This window comes from Vicugna pacos, chromosome 10 (genome assembly GCF_048564905.1).
Source record: "Vicugna pacos chromosome 10, VicPac4, whole genome shotgun sequence".
NCBI classification, from domain to species: Eukaryota; Metazoa; Chordata; class Mammalia; order Artiodactyla; family Camelidae; genus Vicugna; species Vicugna pacos.
The window spans coordinates 35,060,693-35,077,877 of record NC_132996.1 but is presented as its reverse complement, the minus strand read 5'-3'; the positions used below and the strand labels follow the sequence as shown (position 1 = coordinate 35,077,877).

Below are 17,185 nucleotides of genomic sequence, written 5' to 3'. Positions count from 1 at the left end.
CTGCCCCTCCTCCTCCAGAGGCCTGGGTGGACGCTCCAAGATGGACCTCATCCTCGATGCCATTGTGGGAGCCCCACCACTTAGCCCGCCAGATGCCCCTGCATTGAGAGCCCACGTCTTGCGTGCAGGGCACCAACGCACACATGGTCCTGTTCAATGGCAAAGGAGGGTCTGTGATGCTCAGAAGGCCCACCCACCTCTTCACTCTGTTGTCAAAATCACCCTGTCCATCAAGTTGCTAAACCCAGTGATAAATTCTTGGTTCTCAATTTACATGACAACCAGCAGCCTCTGACCCAGCCGATCACTCTCTCCTTCTAGAAATAGCTCTTCCCTCAGCTTTCAGAACAGCACAGGCTGGCCCCCTCCTCCCCACTGGCCATCTCCTTCTCCCTTTGTTTCTTTCATGGGTTCCCCCTTTCCCATCCTGGTCTCTTAGTGCTGGAAGGTCCCAGGACTCAGTCTTTAAACCTCTTCTCTTCTACACTCATGTCCTTGATGGTTTCATCTGGTCACATGGCTTTAAATAACTCTAGACAACAATGACTGCAGACATTTCTCTCCCCAGTCTGGTGGTTTCTCTGCATCTAGATGCACACACACCACTGCTTACTTGGCATCTCCATGTGGATGTCCAGTAGACACACCAAACTTATGCCCAGATGGAAGGTACCATCTCCACCTCTCCCCAAGCCTGCCTTCCCCACAGTCCTCCCATCTCGATAAATGGCAACTTGGCCTTTCGTTTGCTCAACTCAACACTGTAGTGGCATCCTCGACTTCTTTCGTTCTTCCACTCTTCACTCAAGCTATTGGCAAATCCTCTTGGCTCTACCTTCAAAGTATGTCAGGAATCTAGGCACCTGTCACCACCTCCTCTGCTGCCACCCTGGCCCCAGCCACCATCATCTCTTGTCCAGATTGTAGAAATGACCTTTACTGGACTCCCTGCTTTCCCTCCCGACACACCCCACCCCTCAGTCTATCTCAACACAGCTGCCAAGTGACTGCTAAAATGTCAGTCAGATCATGCTTTCACAATCCTCCAGGACCCCTGTGACCTTGCCTCCCTGTGCTGCCGCAGCTCTCTGCTCCAACCACGTGGCCACCTTGCTGTCCCCAGGCCCTCAGCATGTCCTCATCTCAGCCTCTGGCTCAGAGACGCTATCTCCAGAGCAGGGCTTGCTCCCTCCCCGCCTTCAAGCCAAATGTCACCTTACCAAGGAGGCAACCCATCATCCTCCTCAAAATGCAACCTGCACCCTCAGTGCTCTCCATTCCTCTTTATTTTTATTCATAGCATATCCCACCTTCTAACAAATGACACAATTTCCCCATTTATTTTGTTTAGTGTCTCTCTCCCTTGACTAGAAGATAAGCAGTGATTTCTGCCTACTTCGTTTCTTGCTAGAATTGTATTGGGTGAAGAGTAGATGTTCACTAAATGCCTGTTGAATAAATCAATGAATAAATAAATGAGCAAGACAGGCAGCCTGAGCCCCAGCTCCCTCTTGGCCGCTGACTAGCTGGGCGACACCCTCCTCTGGTCACAGGAGGACAGATGTCCTTTCTCCTTCCTAAGGTTGACACCTCACCAGAACTTGGCCTCCCCTACCCCACCCCCTGTCCCCACCGCAAGGGTCATTATCTCCTCTTCCCTGTGTCATTAACTTCTTTGTCTACTGGATCTTTTCCATCAGTATTCACACACACTGAAGCCTCTCCCAGTTTAAGAAAACTATTTTTAATACCAGTTCCCACCCCACCCGCGTCCTTCCCAGCCAGTCTTCTTGGACGTTTGCTACACTCATGGACTCCACTTGTCCACCTCCCATCACTCACTCCTCAATCTCATAATCCCCCCTACGCCTCCACTACCCAACTGCCCCCAGCAAAGTCTCCAGAGGCCTTCTTGTTCCTAAATCCAATTCATAGGCTCTGGGGTCTCCCGGCAGCCTTTGTCCCCCACCGCCTCCCTGCCCCCGGGGACGCTTTCTCTCCCTGCCTCGCCGGCTGCTCTATCTCAGCCGTCTGGTCTTCCCGGCAGCCCTTAAGTGCTGGGTTCTTCATGCTTCCATCGGGGCCCTCCATTTTTTCACCCCACACATCCTTTCTGGGAGATGTAATTGACCTCCTATTTACTATCTGTGAAGATAACTCAAGAAATTTTGATTTTTATGTGCAATGCCTCACATTTTAAAATATTGAACAGGACAACAAAACACGTCTACAGGCAGATGCAGCCAGGGAGCTGCCGGTTTGCACCCCCTGGTGCACGTGCACGCTTGCTTGTCAGTGCCTGTGTGTGGCTATGGATGGAGAGGGGGGCTTTGGGGAAGCAGGTGTTATAACTGGATGCTTGACTATGTAGCAATAATAATGGCAGCAGCTTACTTTTACCAAGTACTTTTATCGAGGATTAAATGTTTAACATGTAATAAGTCTATTAAATTTCACGCCTTTTAAGAAAAGTAGTATTAGCCCCATTTTGCTGCTGAGAAAACAGGTGCCCAGAGAGGTTAAGACACCAAAGGATGGGGATCAGTCTCTGAGCAGAACAGACCACAGATGGACATCAACGCACGTGGCCTTTTTCTGGGAGTTCAGACTGGGATATGCCCTCAGTTCTTCACTCTTCCCAGTAACAGAGTTGGTTTTTTTCCCTGTGGCCCTGCAGTCCTTCCCACTGGAGTAGGTGGGGTGCTTTCCTGCCCAGCTGACCCGAGGCTTGGCTGTGAGATTTGCTTTGACTAGTGGAAATTAGTGTGTGTGACGTAAGCAGTGGCTTTCAATGACCTTGCTGCTTGGCTAATCCACTGGCTCTCCTGCTCACTGGCCCTGAGAACTCGTCCCAGATGGCCTCTGTCCCTTTGGTCTAGGTTCCTGATTGCGGGCATAAGGAAGATCTGGAGCCAACCTATGGCCTGGCCAATCCCATGGGAGCCCAGGACACCCTTACATCTGTGGCCTGAACCAGAGCCACCCAGACAATCCACAGACCCCTGAGCAAGAGAAATAATGCTACAAGCTACTAAGATTTGGGAGGCTTGTTACACAGAATTACTGTAGCAGAGACCTGTCTCTATGCCTGGTTTATATCTGGGTGCAGGCGTGTGTGCCTCTGAGCTGTGTGCACAGACACTTGTATAGTCAACAGAAGCTGTGAGCCCTCCTCCAACAGGCCTGTGCTGGGGATTTGTGGATAGATAATCCGCGGTCTGCCTTCAAGGGTCTCTGCCCCACAGGGGAAAGAAGGTCTGCTCACAAGTATCTGCTTTATTAGGTAGACCACAAGGGGTGAGGCCAAGGTGGGGTGGAAGGGGAGGGAGATCTGACTTCCATGCACTAAAGACTCTGGGTCTTTATTTATGGGAGGGGCGGTGCTCCAGCGGGTGGGACCTCTGGGAGCCAGAGCAGAGTGGGCAATCTGCATGGGAATGGAAAATAAGTCCACGCAGCTGGAGGGCAGGAGGGTACCGGAAGGAAACCAGTGGGAAATGATAGCACTGACATCAAACCAAGAAGGGCCTTGAATGGCAAGGTGAAGGGTGGATTTCACTCCAGGAGCACCCAGGGAAGGACTGGAAGTGGGGGTTGGCATCATCATCCACCTCCTGGAAGGTCACTCTGGTTGCAGAGTGGGAGGTGGATGGGAGGACCTATAAGGAGAAGAGAGAGAGACCACTGAGGAGGCCGCTGTGATAACCAGAGACCCAGTGACTAAGCATGTGTGGCAGTGGTGAAGTGGGAGAGGGGGTCGAGAGCGCCTGGCAGGGGCGCGGCTGCAGGCAGAGGAGGTGAGCTGTGCCAGACCCAGGGCCCCGTACCTTAGGGACTAGCCCAAACCTGCAAGGAACACCCCAGGTCTGCTTTCCTCCTTCCCCATCCTGGACGGTTTTGGCTTTGCCAGCAGTGCTGAGGGATGGAACAGGCTAAGGGCTCGGGCTGGCTCCCTGGGCTTCTGGAGGGGTGGACACATGGCTGACTGAGGATCCTCAGTGGCGGGGCTGGGGGTGGTGGGCGCCTGGAAGTGGAGACTTCGTGGGAAAAAAGCAGGTGCTTCCTCTCATCCCCACGAGGCCCAGGCAAAAAGTCCCCCTCCTGTCGCCCCAAGGCTACAGCTTGGTCTCAGGTTCAGTGCGGCCCCCAGAGGGAAATTTCTCCACTGAAGTGTCTACTTCCAAACCCCTCTTCTCGCTCCCCTGAGGGCTCCTGGCCAGGCGCACAGGTGAGCAGCTGTAGTGCTAGTGGTACAGGCACCAGTACCAGAAGTAACCTAGAGGCACTAACTCAAGCAGCACCAGCTCACCGCTCAGTGCCCACGCACCTGTCGAGCGGCTTGCGCTCATCTTCTCTGACATCCCCACGACCTGAAAGGACGGTATAGTCACCTTCAGTGCACACGTGGGAGACCGTGGAGTCGGAGAGTAGCTGAGCCAGGGCCACCCGAGAGTGAGCTGGACCAGCCGCTGCTGGACACAGAACACCACGTCTGTGACCATCCCCAGGTAAAGGACTGCGGTGTGCTCACCTGTGCCGTCTCCCCCAGGCCCAGCTGCTCTCCTAGACTTTGCCTGAAGTTATCTGTGCTCAGAGGGAGAATTCAGGACCACAGTTGGGCCGGTGGCTGCCAAGGGAGGAGGTGCGTGGGTGTAGGGAGTAAGGACAATCCAGCCCCTTCCAGGGCAGCTGCCCCAGCCTCCTGGAGGGAGGAAGGTCTGCTCAGAGCTGAGCATCTCAGTCTCAACCCATTGCTCTGGCCAGATACCTGCTCCCTGGTGAAAGATGAGACTCCAGAGGTGAGCCAGGCAGTGTCTGGGGAAACTCCGTCCTCACACACCACCCCCAGCAGCCAAGTCCCGAGGCCCCTCCCAGCCAGGCCCCTGATGCAGTGTCAATGTGAGGACCCTTGCCTCGGTTCTGCTGGTGAACTTGCTCCTGTTTTCTCCCCAAATCTGCAGACTCTCCGTCAGAACCTAAGAAGACAACAAAGCAACACGTTCTCCTGTGTCCTGATATAAAACCATTTTACAGATTAGGAACTTGAAGTTCAGAGGCATTCTCTCTTTTGTCTGAGGTCACACAGCTCCTACCTGCCAGAGACACTTTTGGCTCTAGATTTAGAAAAGCTCCCTCTGCTGTCCTGCCCACTGTTCTCTCTGAAGAAAAAAGTTTAACGAAAGCAATGGAACTAAGTTTATCAGGATCCGGTCAGGAAAATAGAACCCAAGCTGGGGAGTTCACAGAGGAAAGTTCATATAGTAAACTAATAATGATGGTATTGGATGGGCTGAAAAGCCGAACAGGGATTGTGAGGCAACCCAGAGATGAGCAGGAAGCCACTGCTAGGGGGACACAGGAAGAAGCTGGTGCTGAGTCCAGAGTCCAGGGCCATGCGGTAGGGGTGGGGACCACACAGAAGACGCAGCACTGCCCGGGCTGCAGACAGACGGGAGGAATACCCTAGCTTCTCCCTTGATCCCACCCTCTACTCTCCCACTAGTGTGTCGCAGTGGTCAATCGTAACAGGAAACCAGTCACAAAGGAGCTTGGGAAGTGGAGTTTGCAGGGGTTACACCTCTCTAATACAGAGCAGAGCAGGGGAAGGGCAAGGAGCATATCTGAGAGCAAACCGGCAAATGTCCAGGATACTCAGCATAGTGTGGTGTACCCAGCCACAGATGGGCCCACCCCTTGGCATGAGCCCTCCACTCCATCAGGACTAGAGGGCTGGGGCCATGAGGTATCCTCCCGACGGCGTCGTGGGCCCCAAAGCAGCAAGGAAGCTGGCTTCTCTCCCTTGTTTGGCTAACGGTGCCAGGTTGGGGGCCTTGGTCCCTGGACCTTGACTTTTCTTTCATCCTCCTTCCCCTGCACAGACAGGTACTGTGTCCAGCCAGCCCTGGGCCTCTAGCTTTGGACACACGTGCTCCCACATGCTGCCAGGAGAGGCTGTGTGCAGAATCTACCCCTAGGAGGCAAAATGGTAGCAAAATCAAAATTCCTTTCTCCCAAACAATCAAAAGGCTCTGCAGAGGTAGCCACACACAGTGTCTTACTTCTCTTACAGGTTCTCCCTCCTGATCTGTGAATCGACACCGGCAAGTTCTTCCCAAGGCAGCTGCAGGTTCCCTAGTCTGAGGTCCAGACCAGGAGGCAGAACCTTTATTTATTCTACAAATATTTATTAAGGGTCCCCAGGGTGCCCAGCACTGCTGTATACATTGGAGTTATATGAGTGTTCAGAAGAAACAAAGACTCCTGCTCTTGAGGAGTTTACGTCCTAACAAGAAGAAAAACATAACAATACACATAGGTAATAAGCGACTTACGTAAGATAGTTAGGAGATGATAAATGCTATGGAAAGACTGTCTGGTAGGGTTGGGGGGATCAGGAGAGCTGGGGGTACAGGCTGCAGTATTGAAGGCAGACCTCACCAGGAGGGAGACGTGGAAACAAAGACTTGAATAAAAGCAGGGCCAACCACACGGATACTGCGGAATTGTGTTCCTGGCAGAGGGGACCGCCAGCATGAAGGCTCTAAGGCAGAGGCCACAGCATGTGAGAGAGAAAGTAGGGGAGCAGGTCAGAGCCACACTGGACCAGAAAGCCACCTGAGTCCTCTGTATGCCTTTGGCTTTTACTTGGAGTGAGCTGGGGGCGTTTTGAGCAGAGGAGAGATCAGACTTCAGTTCTAACAGGACTACTCCAGCTGTCGTGTTGGAAATAGGTTGAGCGCAGTAAAGTAGAAAGAGGCAACCTCAATAACACAGAAGGAGACGGCGGGAACTGGGGCCAGGGCGGCGGCATGGGGGTGGTAGACGTGCACAGATTCTGGCTGTACCTAGAACTCACGGATGGATTAGATGTGGGGCCAAGAAGAGCAGAGCTGAGAATGGCTCCAACCCCTTGAGCGGAGCAGCAAGAAGAGACTGCGAGGGCTGAGGGTGGAGTCTGTCTCGGGAGGATCGGGAGTTGGTGGTGGATTTTAAGCTGGAGGCGCTCAGCAGACAGCTAAGTGGGGATGGCGAGCAGGCCGTGGACACAGAGCTAGAGACGGCCCCTCTGCTGAGGCTCAGACACTCATGACAGCAAAACTAAAGTCCCACTAGCAGGTGGCTCGAGCTGAAGCCGGGGTGTCCAAAGGGAGGCGAGCGGTTACCTTCAAGAGAGCTGGGGGACCGGATAACTAGAGAAAAATAGATGTTGCCACCTTGTGTGAATTGAGGCCTGTTGACTTGCCAACCAGAAGATGTCCCATCAGGCGCTAAGCCACCATTGATCCAGACTGCCTCCCTTGGGGCATTTCCTGCTGTGCAAAACCAGGAAAGTGCCACTTGGAACTCAGCAAGAGCGCTTGCTGGTCTGAGTGTCATACTGGGCGTGCTCGCTGACTCTGCCTTCACAAAGCCTTCTGCCAGAGGCATTGTTAGCCCTCACTCACAGAAGGGGTTGACCATTGCCTCCACGTCCATACAAAGCGCTGGGATTGAAACTGGGTCTTCAGCCAAGTCCAGGGCCTTGCCCTGCGCCAAGGCTCTCCTGAGAGCAGCACCTGAGTCCTGGCCTGGGCCAGGTGACTGCTCCTTGACAGATGAAGTTGAGGCTCCAGGTCATCTCGAGCACCAGTGAGCTTTAATATCAGCACTGATCTCAAGGTTACCATGAGGAAGTGACGAGATAACGAGGTACCACACGGAAGGTGCTTGGCCCCAAGGAAACTCTGGCCCTGGGGCAGGAATAGCGGCAGTCACTTTTTTTTTTTTTTAACTTATTTAAGGAATTAAAGAAAAAGCTCTGAAAGTGAATGAGTTCACAGAAATAAAGCGGAACAGCCCACCCGTATCCTCTCCGTTTGACCCACTTACTCTACTCAATTTTCGGGTTGCAGGGATTTTATTTCTTTGGCTGGATTATTATTTCTGTAGGATCCGTTCCTGGGGCGGTATTACTGGGCCGAGAGGTCAGAGACCGTTTATGGATCTTAATAATTGTTGCCATATTGCTTTGCAGAAAAGATGGCCCCTTTTAACTTTTCACTCGATACTAGGGATTCAGTTCATATTTTTTCTTACAATCGACTTCAATATTTACTTATTCAGTGGGTACAGCACAATTAATTTACATTCCCCTGAAAGCCAACTTAGAACATTTAAGGAAATGCTTGCTTTTTTAGTGTTTTCTTTTAAAATTTGCTTGAGTGTGAACTGTCTATACATTGCCTTTTTCATTTTCTATTATCATTGGGTCTTTAGTCAAATAAATATTATCTGATCACCTACATGTTCAAGGTGCCTGGTAACACCTACTTTGCAAGAACTTTCTTTCTTTCTTATATTTTCCCTGTTCTCTGAGTCAGAATTGAACCCTCAATGGGATCCCCACTAACTCCTGTTTCTCTGCCCTCCTGTATCTTTTTGCCCATCAGAATTACATAGGAACATTGCTTGGCTTGTTTGAGAATCACATTTCCTTTCTACATTCACTTCTGGCTTACAGAAGGCAGCATATAATCCTGCAGGAACTTTCTAATGCCATAGCAAGGAACATCTTTGTTATCACATCAAATTCAGATTTTTTTCCTCAGTCTGATTGCCTATCGAATATTTTCACTTTTGTACATTAAGTTTTAAAAATATATAGAAGTCAGATCTGTGTCATGTTTTTCCTATGTAATTTTTCCATCAGAGGTTTTAATTTTAGAAAGTTATCAGTCTGTCATCTAATCAATACTTAATTCTATTTAATATTTAGTTCTATTATTTTCATTTTTAAAGTCTGTCATCCAGTGTTTCTGGATTAAATAATATTCTACCAAACACTTACATAGACTATAATATGCAAAGCAAACAAACTCCCCCAAACAAGAAACTCACTTCCAAGAGGTATGGGAAAGCCCACTTGATCGAAGTTACTTAAGCTTCTTTACTAGAGGACTCCTCAGACTCAAACATGCTAATGAATCTTACAGATCTCCAAGGTCTGGGAGGCCTGGCGTAAAACATTTCTCAAACTTTGTGACTGTTGAACCCTTTCTTTACAAAGCACCTCTGGGAGCTAGAATTCCACTGCCACACTTTAGAAAATGTTGCTTTAACCCAACTTCAAATCAAAAAATCAAAACCAAAAAATACCATATGATATCACTCATAAGTGGAATCTAAAAAAAAAAAAAGACAAACTTATATATAAGAACTTACATATGAACTTATATATAAAACAGAAACAGATTCACAGACATAGAATACAGACTTCTGGTTGCTAGCAGGGAGTGGGGTGGGAAGGGATAAACGGGGAGTTCAAGATTTGCAGATACTGATGGGTATACACAAAATAGATAAATAAGTTTATACTGTATAGCACAGGGAAATATATTCAGTATCTTGTAGTAGCTTATGGTGAAAAAGAATATGAAAATGAATATATGTATATTTATGTATGGCTGAAGCACTTTTCTATACACCAGAAATTGACACAACATTGTAAACAGATTATACCTCAAAACAAAAAAAATCAAAACCAAATTATAAGCCCCATGAGAGTGAGGACTTAAGTCTGTTTCATTCCCTGCTATATTCCCAACATACAGTAGAGGCTGAGTAAATATTAGTTGAGTAAACAAATGTGTACATGTACAAACAAATATGTGCATGCACCACTAAACAAAACAAATCAAGTCTAGCACAACGACACTGAGATACCTACAATCCAAGATGCAGGGAGGGGCGGGGACGTTGGTTCACTGCTGCATCCCTAGGACCTAGGACATGCCTAGGGCGCGGCATGCATTCAACAAACACTTGAATCAATGAATGAATAAAGGAATGAGTCACTTGCCCAGCCCAGCTCTTGACTTCAGTCCCTAACACCCTTTCTCTCAGGGAAAGGAAAGAACATCTCACCCGGGTAAGAGTACAGACCATTGGCCACCACCCCAGGCAGCTCAGAAGGCAGCTCCAGGCAGCAGTTGGGCTCAGAGGCCCAGGGACTCAGGAGTGTGCCTCTGGAGGTGCAAGTTCACAGCTGAGTTTTCATGTCAGCTTCAGAAGCCCAGCCACATCCAGCCTGGCAATGAGAAGCGTCCCACCCAAGGGAGGTTGAGGACCAGGTTTCTTTGACACTGTCCAAATTAGCTGAGTGAGACTCCAAATCCTTCCCTTAAAGACAAGTGGAATTGGGCCAGAGCCTGCCATGGTGCTGTCCTCGGAGTGGCCCCGTGGGCAGAGCCTTGCAGCCTAAAGACACAATGACCTGAGTTTTGGGGGACAAGGCTGGTCTCTTAGCATCACAAATGGCTCTCCATCTGGATGAGCACACCTGCCATGTTCACTGCCACCCTGAAACCAATGTCCCGTCCTTCCTCCTTACCTTTCACCCATCATTCAGCTGGACCAGCATAAAACATTCAAGAGCGACCTCTGTCACACAGGAACCTAAGTCAGCATGAGGCTCCTAAGTAAAGCTTCCCTGCAGGTCCATGGCTTAGATGTGTGCAGAAAATGGGTGCACGCAGTGGTTAAGAGTCTGTTCCTGACAGCTGAGGTGGCCCTGGCCCTCACCCAGCTATGCCCAGCACCTAGAGCAGCAAAGTACCATGAGTTTTCAAGGCAGAGCTCCCAAAGCCTGGCCCCGGAGCACTGGTGATATTTTTCAAATATTACCCCTGGGTAATATTTCCTCTTAGAGTACCCAGCGCAGCCCCAGAGAGTCCCACGTCACCACAAGTGCGCGTGCCGCCAGTTTAGTGAAGGCTGACCCCTGAAATCAACCCCTGTGTTGGGGGCTTAAGCAGCTTCCGTGGCAAAGAAGAGAGGAAACAATAAGCTTTATAAAGAACCATATTTATTTTCATTTACAGCATCAAATACCATAAATAAAGCTAAACATTGTTTGCTGTGTGCAAAATACAGGGTTCCATGTGGCACTGTACTGGCTACCAGAGGTCACAAACATGCGTGGTGATGAGATGGGGGGACTAGCTAAGGAGGAGGCCAGGGGAGGAGGGCATTCTTTGGTTGACATTCTATAAAGGGGGGAGGCTCTGCAAGAGAAGAGAAGACAAGAGCGATGATGCCGTCCTGGCTAGGCTCTGCACCGACACAGGGAGCAATGCGACATGCAGGGCTGTGCAGACAGGCCACGGGCCAGCATGGCTCCGGGCCGCATGCAAGACACACACCACCTGGAGGCCGAGACTGCGAGGCCTGGCCTGCAGCAGCCCCACCGGACTTTCTTGGTGTGATGTGTTTCTTTAAAAGTGCTCTGAAGATCCGGCTGCTCCAGGTAAAGAGTCAGCAGGCAAATGTGTTCTGAGCAGAGCTGTGGGGGCATTGAAATGGGCCGCTCCAGGCCTGGGCCTGACCTGAGTCGGCTCTCAAAGGCATCCCTGGCCTGTGACGATGACTGTTCTAGTTGAAGCTTCTGTATCATCTGGGGCGTTAGGAGCCAAGAGAGATCAGAGGAGCCACAGCAAAACCCTTGGAGGGAAAGTGTAGGTTGCAGGAGAGAGAAGGTTGGCTAGGAAAACTGTGATTATGTGTTCAAACACAGAGCATGGGTCAAGCTCATGAGGAAGCCCAGGAATATTTTTTAAAAAATTGTTTCCAAAGAGTCACCAATATGGTTTTGATCGATAACACCAATGATCTTTATGTTAGAACCCATTGAAGAAGATGCTCGTATGCGTGTACTTTTCCAGAGGCCGCAAGATGAAAGAGTTCTTTTCAAAGGTGAAGCGCCCTCTCTATGATACTGTCTCACAGGCAGAGTTAACCCTCCCAGGAAGGTAAGTAGCTTTGTAAATGCAACGGAAAAACATGCACGCAGGCGGCGGGGCACACAGGGGAGGCGGGGCATGCACTGGTGTGGACCGGGCAGCCGGCTCAGAGGTACCGAATCAGAAACAGCTTTCGAGCTGAACACCCCCCACCCCCAATGCCGTTCACCAACCATGCCAGCGAATAAGTCCATCAGTATGCAAGACACTCACAGTTAGCACAACCAAGGCTGCGGCGGGAGGATGGAGTGCAGAAAGCGGGTTAGCAGTTAGCACCACTCTCTGGAAATTGGCAAGAAAATCAGTCACCTCAGAGCAGAAGTGTGTCAGCCAAGAAGTGGGTGTAGCACTGGAAGGCTGAAACGAACTGACGGCCACAGTGTAAGGTTGGAAAGAGAGAGACAGAAAAGAGAATTTAGTCCGGGGAACAAGGAAAACGACGGACAACACGAGAAGGCACAGGAGTCGAAAACAAGGCAACCGTTAAAAAAAGAGAAACTTCCCCGGACAAGATACCGCTTGGTTAGGACAGACGAACCTTCCTGGCAGTGCCCAGCCCCTTGTCTGCAAGGGTGGACAGGTGCAGTTGGCCAAGGCCAATTCTCCCTTGCCCCCCATATCCTCGCTGCCCCAATTTTACTCTAGGGTCTCATATTCATTCTTGAATATGTTGTGGAGGCTTAGAGGCAGCCATCCCCAGGATCCACCCGGGCGTCCTACCGCTGCCCCACCAGGAAGGTTCAAAGTCTCAGAACATATAAACATCTCAGGCTTCTGACAGGCACACCCTGTCTCACCAGAGTAATTCAAACCAGTCTCCTTATGGCCAGAGCGACATTCTCTGAGATTCCTACTCTGGCTTCATGGAGCATCCCACAAAGCATCTCATCCCGCCCTGAGCTGACAGTAATAACAATGACACAGTTGTGCTTGTGTTCACATTGTGACTTTCAAGAATCAAACATAAAATGAATCAAGGGCTCCTCCACCATGTAGAACATTAAAATACCAGCAAAATTTTGGAAAAACACAATGCAGGTCACAGGACTCAGAACAGTTCCAACAAGGACAGAGGCACCAGTTCCCACGGACATGGCTACAGCCAAGCCCCTGATTTACCCAAGGACTTAGGGAAGTGTTTATAGAAATGCCTTCCCCCTTCTTCCCACCCTAGAGAAACGTGGCATCTCAAAGCCCTCTGGAGCTCTGGCTCCTAACCCACCAGGCTCCATCCTTATTTACTCCAGAGGATCTCTCTAGTGGAACAAGACATAGTGCCGTCTCTAGCCCAGCAACTCTAGCTACACTGAACACAACTAAAGGCCTTTCTCTATCAGCCATCTCCCTTGTTCAGCCAGACCCAGCAGCAGTGCGTGTCCCAGCAGAGTGGAGTGGGCAGAGCTGCGGCCTCCTCCAGATGCCCAGGGTGAAGAATGCAGGTGGGCCTAAGGCCTGTTTTGCCCTTAATAGGGTATCTTTCTGTTGCATGAGTCAATAAAAGCTTCCACTCCCAGCTTCTCCTGCCAATCAAGACACGGGGGAGCTTCTCCCCCGGAGGTCAGACACATTCCTTCTGCTAGGACAGCGTGAAAATAAACGGTTTCTGACTGCTGGACCAAATATGTATGGCAGCGGAGCGGCTAAGAAGCCAGGGTGTCTGCAAGCCATGCCCACAGGGCAGGCCACACTTCCCAGAAATAATACCCTGAGGTGGGAATAAACGCCCTCGCTCCTGACAGACGTGATGTAAGAGGGCAGTGTCTTCCTTCAGCCTGACCACTGTGGACCCTGAGTGGCCTTGGTTTGGCCTGCAGGGCCTCAGAGTGAGGGCTTAACATGCCCCAGGCTGACGTAACTCCTCTACAGCATTGCATCAGTTTTGCGGAGCTCTGCATGGTCAGGAGCCAAAGGGCTTTCGCAGCAGCGCCCATTAGTGGGAAGGGAAAATGTATGTTTGCAGCAATCTGTTTGAAACCCTGTGGTTCTACGTCATTTGGCTGTGATTTGGTATGGAGGGGGGAGCCTGTAAGCTACTATTTTATATCAAAACAAGGGAGTAAAGGAGTCCTCCCCCCTCCGGAAGGACAGACGACAGGCAACTACACACTGCCACGTGCTTTTGTAGCTTTAATTCTCTTTTGTCCTTTCTATCCTTTTCTTCTAAATTATTATGCTTTCATACTGCAAAAAAATTGCTCCTTGTTGACAAGTGGCAACTGGGCACATAAATCAAAAGGCACTGGTCAGGAGGTGGCACCTTTGCTTTGGTTTCTATAAAAGCCCAAATCTTTCACACTGCAGGCAGTGGCTTTTACAACTGACCGCAACGTGGAAGGGGTTTGTCATACCAGTTATAAACGTCAAACCCATGTCTAGAAAAACTGACACCCATAGGGAAAAAATGCTCTCTCTTGGTGTATTAAAAGTTAAAAATTGAAATGTAAACCTAGAAATATGGCTCACTTTGGTACAAAAGTACAAAGCTATTAAAAACAAAAACCAAAAACACATCCTTCATGTCGTGCCGGCCCCAGCACCCCGAGCAGACGTTCACCACGGCCTGGCCAGGCGCGGGGGGCCAACGGAAAACTCTTTGGCCTCGAGCTAATTGGTTAAAGAGCGCGGGGCTCCCCGGCCAGCGCCTGCGCTGACTACACAGATCGCCATCTACGCGGGAAATGTTATGGCACTTGGCAGCTGAGCTTCAGTGCAGCTTGACCGGGAAGCATCTGAGCAGCCAGTTGCGGATACTCTCGAGGGACTCCTCGGACTCCCGGTACATGGAAGCCAGGACCTCGGAGAACACCCAGAGAAGAGGCAGCCCGAGGCTCAGGAGCTCGTACGTGTAGCGGTAGTTGTAAGCATTGTCCCTGATATGCAGGCTGGCTGCGCGCAGGAGTCCCTGAATCCAGTTAAGCAGCCTCCGGGGAAGGTGAAACAGGCCCCACGGCAGCCTGAGAGGCCAGCTTAGCACCTTCCTAAAGAAGGAATTGGTGATACCTGGGGGGCTGCCTTCCGGTGTGCCGATGGCCGCGGCGGCGCAAGAACTTTCCGCAGGAGGGTCTCGACGAGGGGCTTCTTGCTCTTTCCACACCCCGTCCTCCTGAGAAAGGGATCGGGGTGAGGGAATTTAGTCCATGATATTCTCACAGAGGGCTCCTCAACAAAGCAGAGAAAGAACGCCAATAAACAGAGAACTTGGGAGACTGCCATTTGCAACCAGCCCCTCTCTCCAGAATCTCAGCCCCTGTGCTCTGCTGAAGCGGGGCTGGACACTGGCAGTGACTTTCCTGGGGAGCAAAGTGACCACACAGCTCACAAGCCTTCAAAGCACACGTGCCCTTTGACTCAGCAACGCCGTTTCTAATGATCAACCCTCACAATTTCAAATAGGATAAAGATGTGGGTGCAAAGACATTTACTGTAAAAATATTAAAAAATGTAAATGTCCAACAATATAGGATGCAAGTAAATTATTAACCATCTTTTACAGGCATCAAAAACTAGTCTCCAAAAGAATTTTTAATATTACAGGAAGCTGTTCTTAATATACTGTTAGTTTAAAAAAAAAGTCTATAAAACTGTAGGGGGGAGGGTATAGCTCAAGGGGTAGAGCACGTGCTTAGCATACACAAGGTCTTGGGTTCAATCCCCAGTACCAACTCTAAAAATAAATAAATAAACCTATTTAAAAAAAAAACTGTAGAGATAGGATTCCAACTGGGTTAATATACAGTGGACCCTTGAACAATTTAGGTTTGAACTGCATGGGTCCACTTACATGCAGTTTATTTTTCAACAGTAAATACTGCAGTCCTACCCGATCTGCGGTTGGTTGAATCAACAGATGCGGGGAAATGCCAGTATAGAAGGCTGTGTGTAAGTTATACGTGGGTTTTCAACCCCATGGAGAGTCAGAGCCCCTAACCCCCAACTTGTCCAGGGATCAACTGTATTCACATAGGAGAAAGTCTACAATAAAATGTTTCAAAATGTTAACTATGATTTCCTCAGGATGGGGGGATAATGGGTGATTTAACTTTCCTTCTTTATACACTTTCATTTATTTACCCATTTTTCTACGCTGAGCCTATATTACTTGTGTAAACAGAAAAAAGCTGAAGTGTGGGTAGGTAATGATCAAGCAGCAGAGGAGGTATTGACTAAGAGCTGCCGGGGGGCACTATCACAAGCCGTCCACAAATTCAGTGGCTCTGTCACTTTGCTGACGTCCAAGAGCCTGGGGAAAGGACTTGGAAACCACAGAGGGTTGGCCCTGTATCGGGCATCCCTGCTAACAGGGCCCTGTGGACATGGGGTGCACAGCTTTCACATGGCTAGGCACACAGTCCCATCCTTGGCACATGGGGAAGCTCTGCTGGGCTTCTCATGAGAATCAGCGCAGCCACTCCCCTGGGAGCTGACATCTGGAGTAGGTGACACCCCAGAGGCTAGCTGAGCAGACTGAGGCAGAGAGACCCTCCATGCAAGGGAGTAGAGCCCTCTTCACCTGAGTCTCAATCCCTCCAAAGCCAGAAATGGCCTAACTTGCAGAATCCTCAAAAACATTCTCCTTTCAGAAGCCTCCCATTGCACCATGGCTTTCAAGACAAAACGTACCTCTTTTTGTTGCTTCAGCTCTGCCCGTCTCTTCCGTTGCTGACTACTGCTTTTACAGTGAATGAAATGAGGCTTGCAGAAAAACTTGCCTGTAAAAAGAAACACATACAGACAGACACACACAGGTCTTTCCCCTGTAAACCAGAGCCACAACAGAACGTAAACCAAGCCCCCGTCACCATCTGGGTCAGAAAACGCCACTAATGGAAACAAGCCCAGGAAGGCACAAACTGGGGAAATGTTTCCATCTCCTGCCTTAAAGGAGTGTCACTGAGAGGAGGCAGAAGGACCCTCTGCTGCCTCAAAGGCAGGCTGTAGCAACAGAGGGGCTCCCGGGGCTGGGGCTGCAACCCTCAGGTAATCCCCAAACCAAACCGAGGCCACGTCTCTTCCTAAGGCCAGCTTCCAGGCAGCAAAATGGACAGCCCTGCCTAGCAACCCTGTTTCTAGTTCCTCTTCTTTCTGGGACCCTTGGGGTGTGAGGTTGGGAAAGACACAGAACAGATGGCGGCACTGAGGGGCAGAAAAACCAAGGCAAGGCACACACTGGGCCACTGGCCACTGCCCAGGACCACTGGGAGCCTCCCAGAAAAGTCTTCTTTGCTCACTGTTACAAGGACAAAGACAGTGATGGGAATGGTAAGAACAGGGAAATTCTGTGTAGGACTCAATATACCAGACACTATGCCAAATGCTCCCCCTGAATTAACTTACCCACCCTCACAACGACCTTATGAGCCGGTATTACTGCCCTCATTTGTTTTTTATAGATGAGGAAACTGAGGGAC

The 17,185-nt window shown here is 50.0% G+C and overlaps 1 protein-coding gene across 13 annotated transcripts in view; it reads right to left on the bottom strand.

Annotated features, from left to right (window-relative positions):
• MICAL2 (microtubule associated monooxygenase, calponin and LIM domain containing 2) overlaps positions 1–17,185 on the bottom strand; it is a 210,906-nt gene that overhangs the window by 63,927 nt on the left and 129,794 nt on the right. For 11 of the 13 annotated variants that reach the window (XM_072969524.1, XM_072969512.1, XM_072969517.1 and 8 more), the window contains 2 exons: positions 16,398–16,486; positions 14,778–14,880 (listed from right to left, as the gene is read on the bottom strand). In XM_072969524.1, coding sequence (XP_072825625.1) covers positions 14,778–14,880; positions 16,398–16,486 — 192 coding nt within the window. Of the gene's footprint in view, positions 1–3,256; positions 3,660–4,913; positions 4,977–10,823; positions 14,881–16,397; positions 16,487–17,185 lie in introns of those variants that run through there. The other 2 variants (XM_072969523.1, XM_072969522.1) reach the window with 2 other exon arrangements.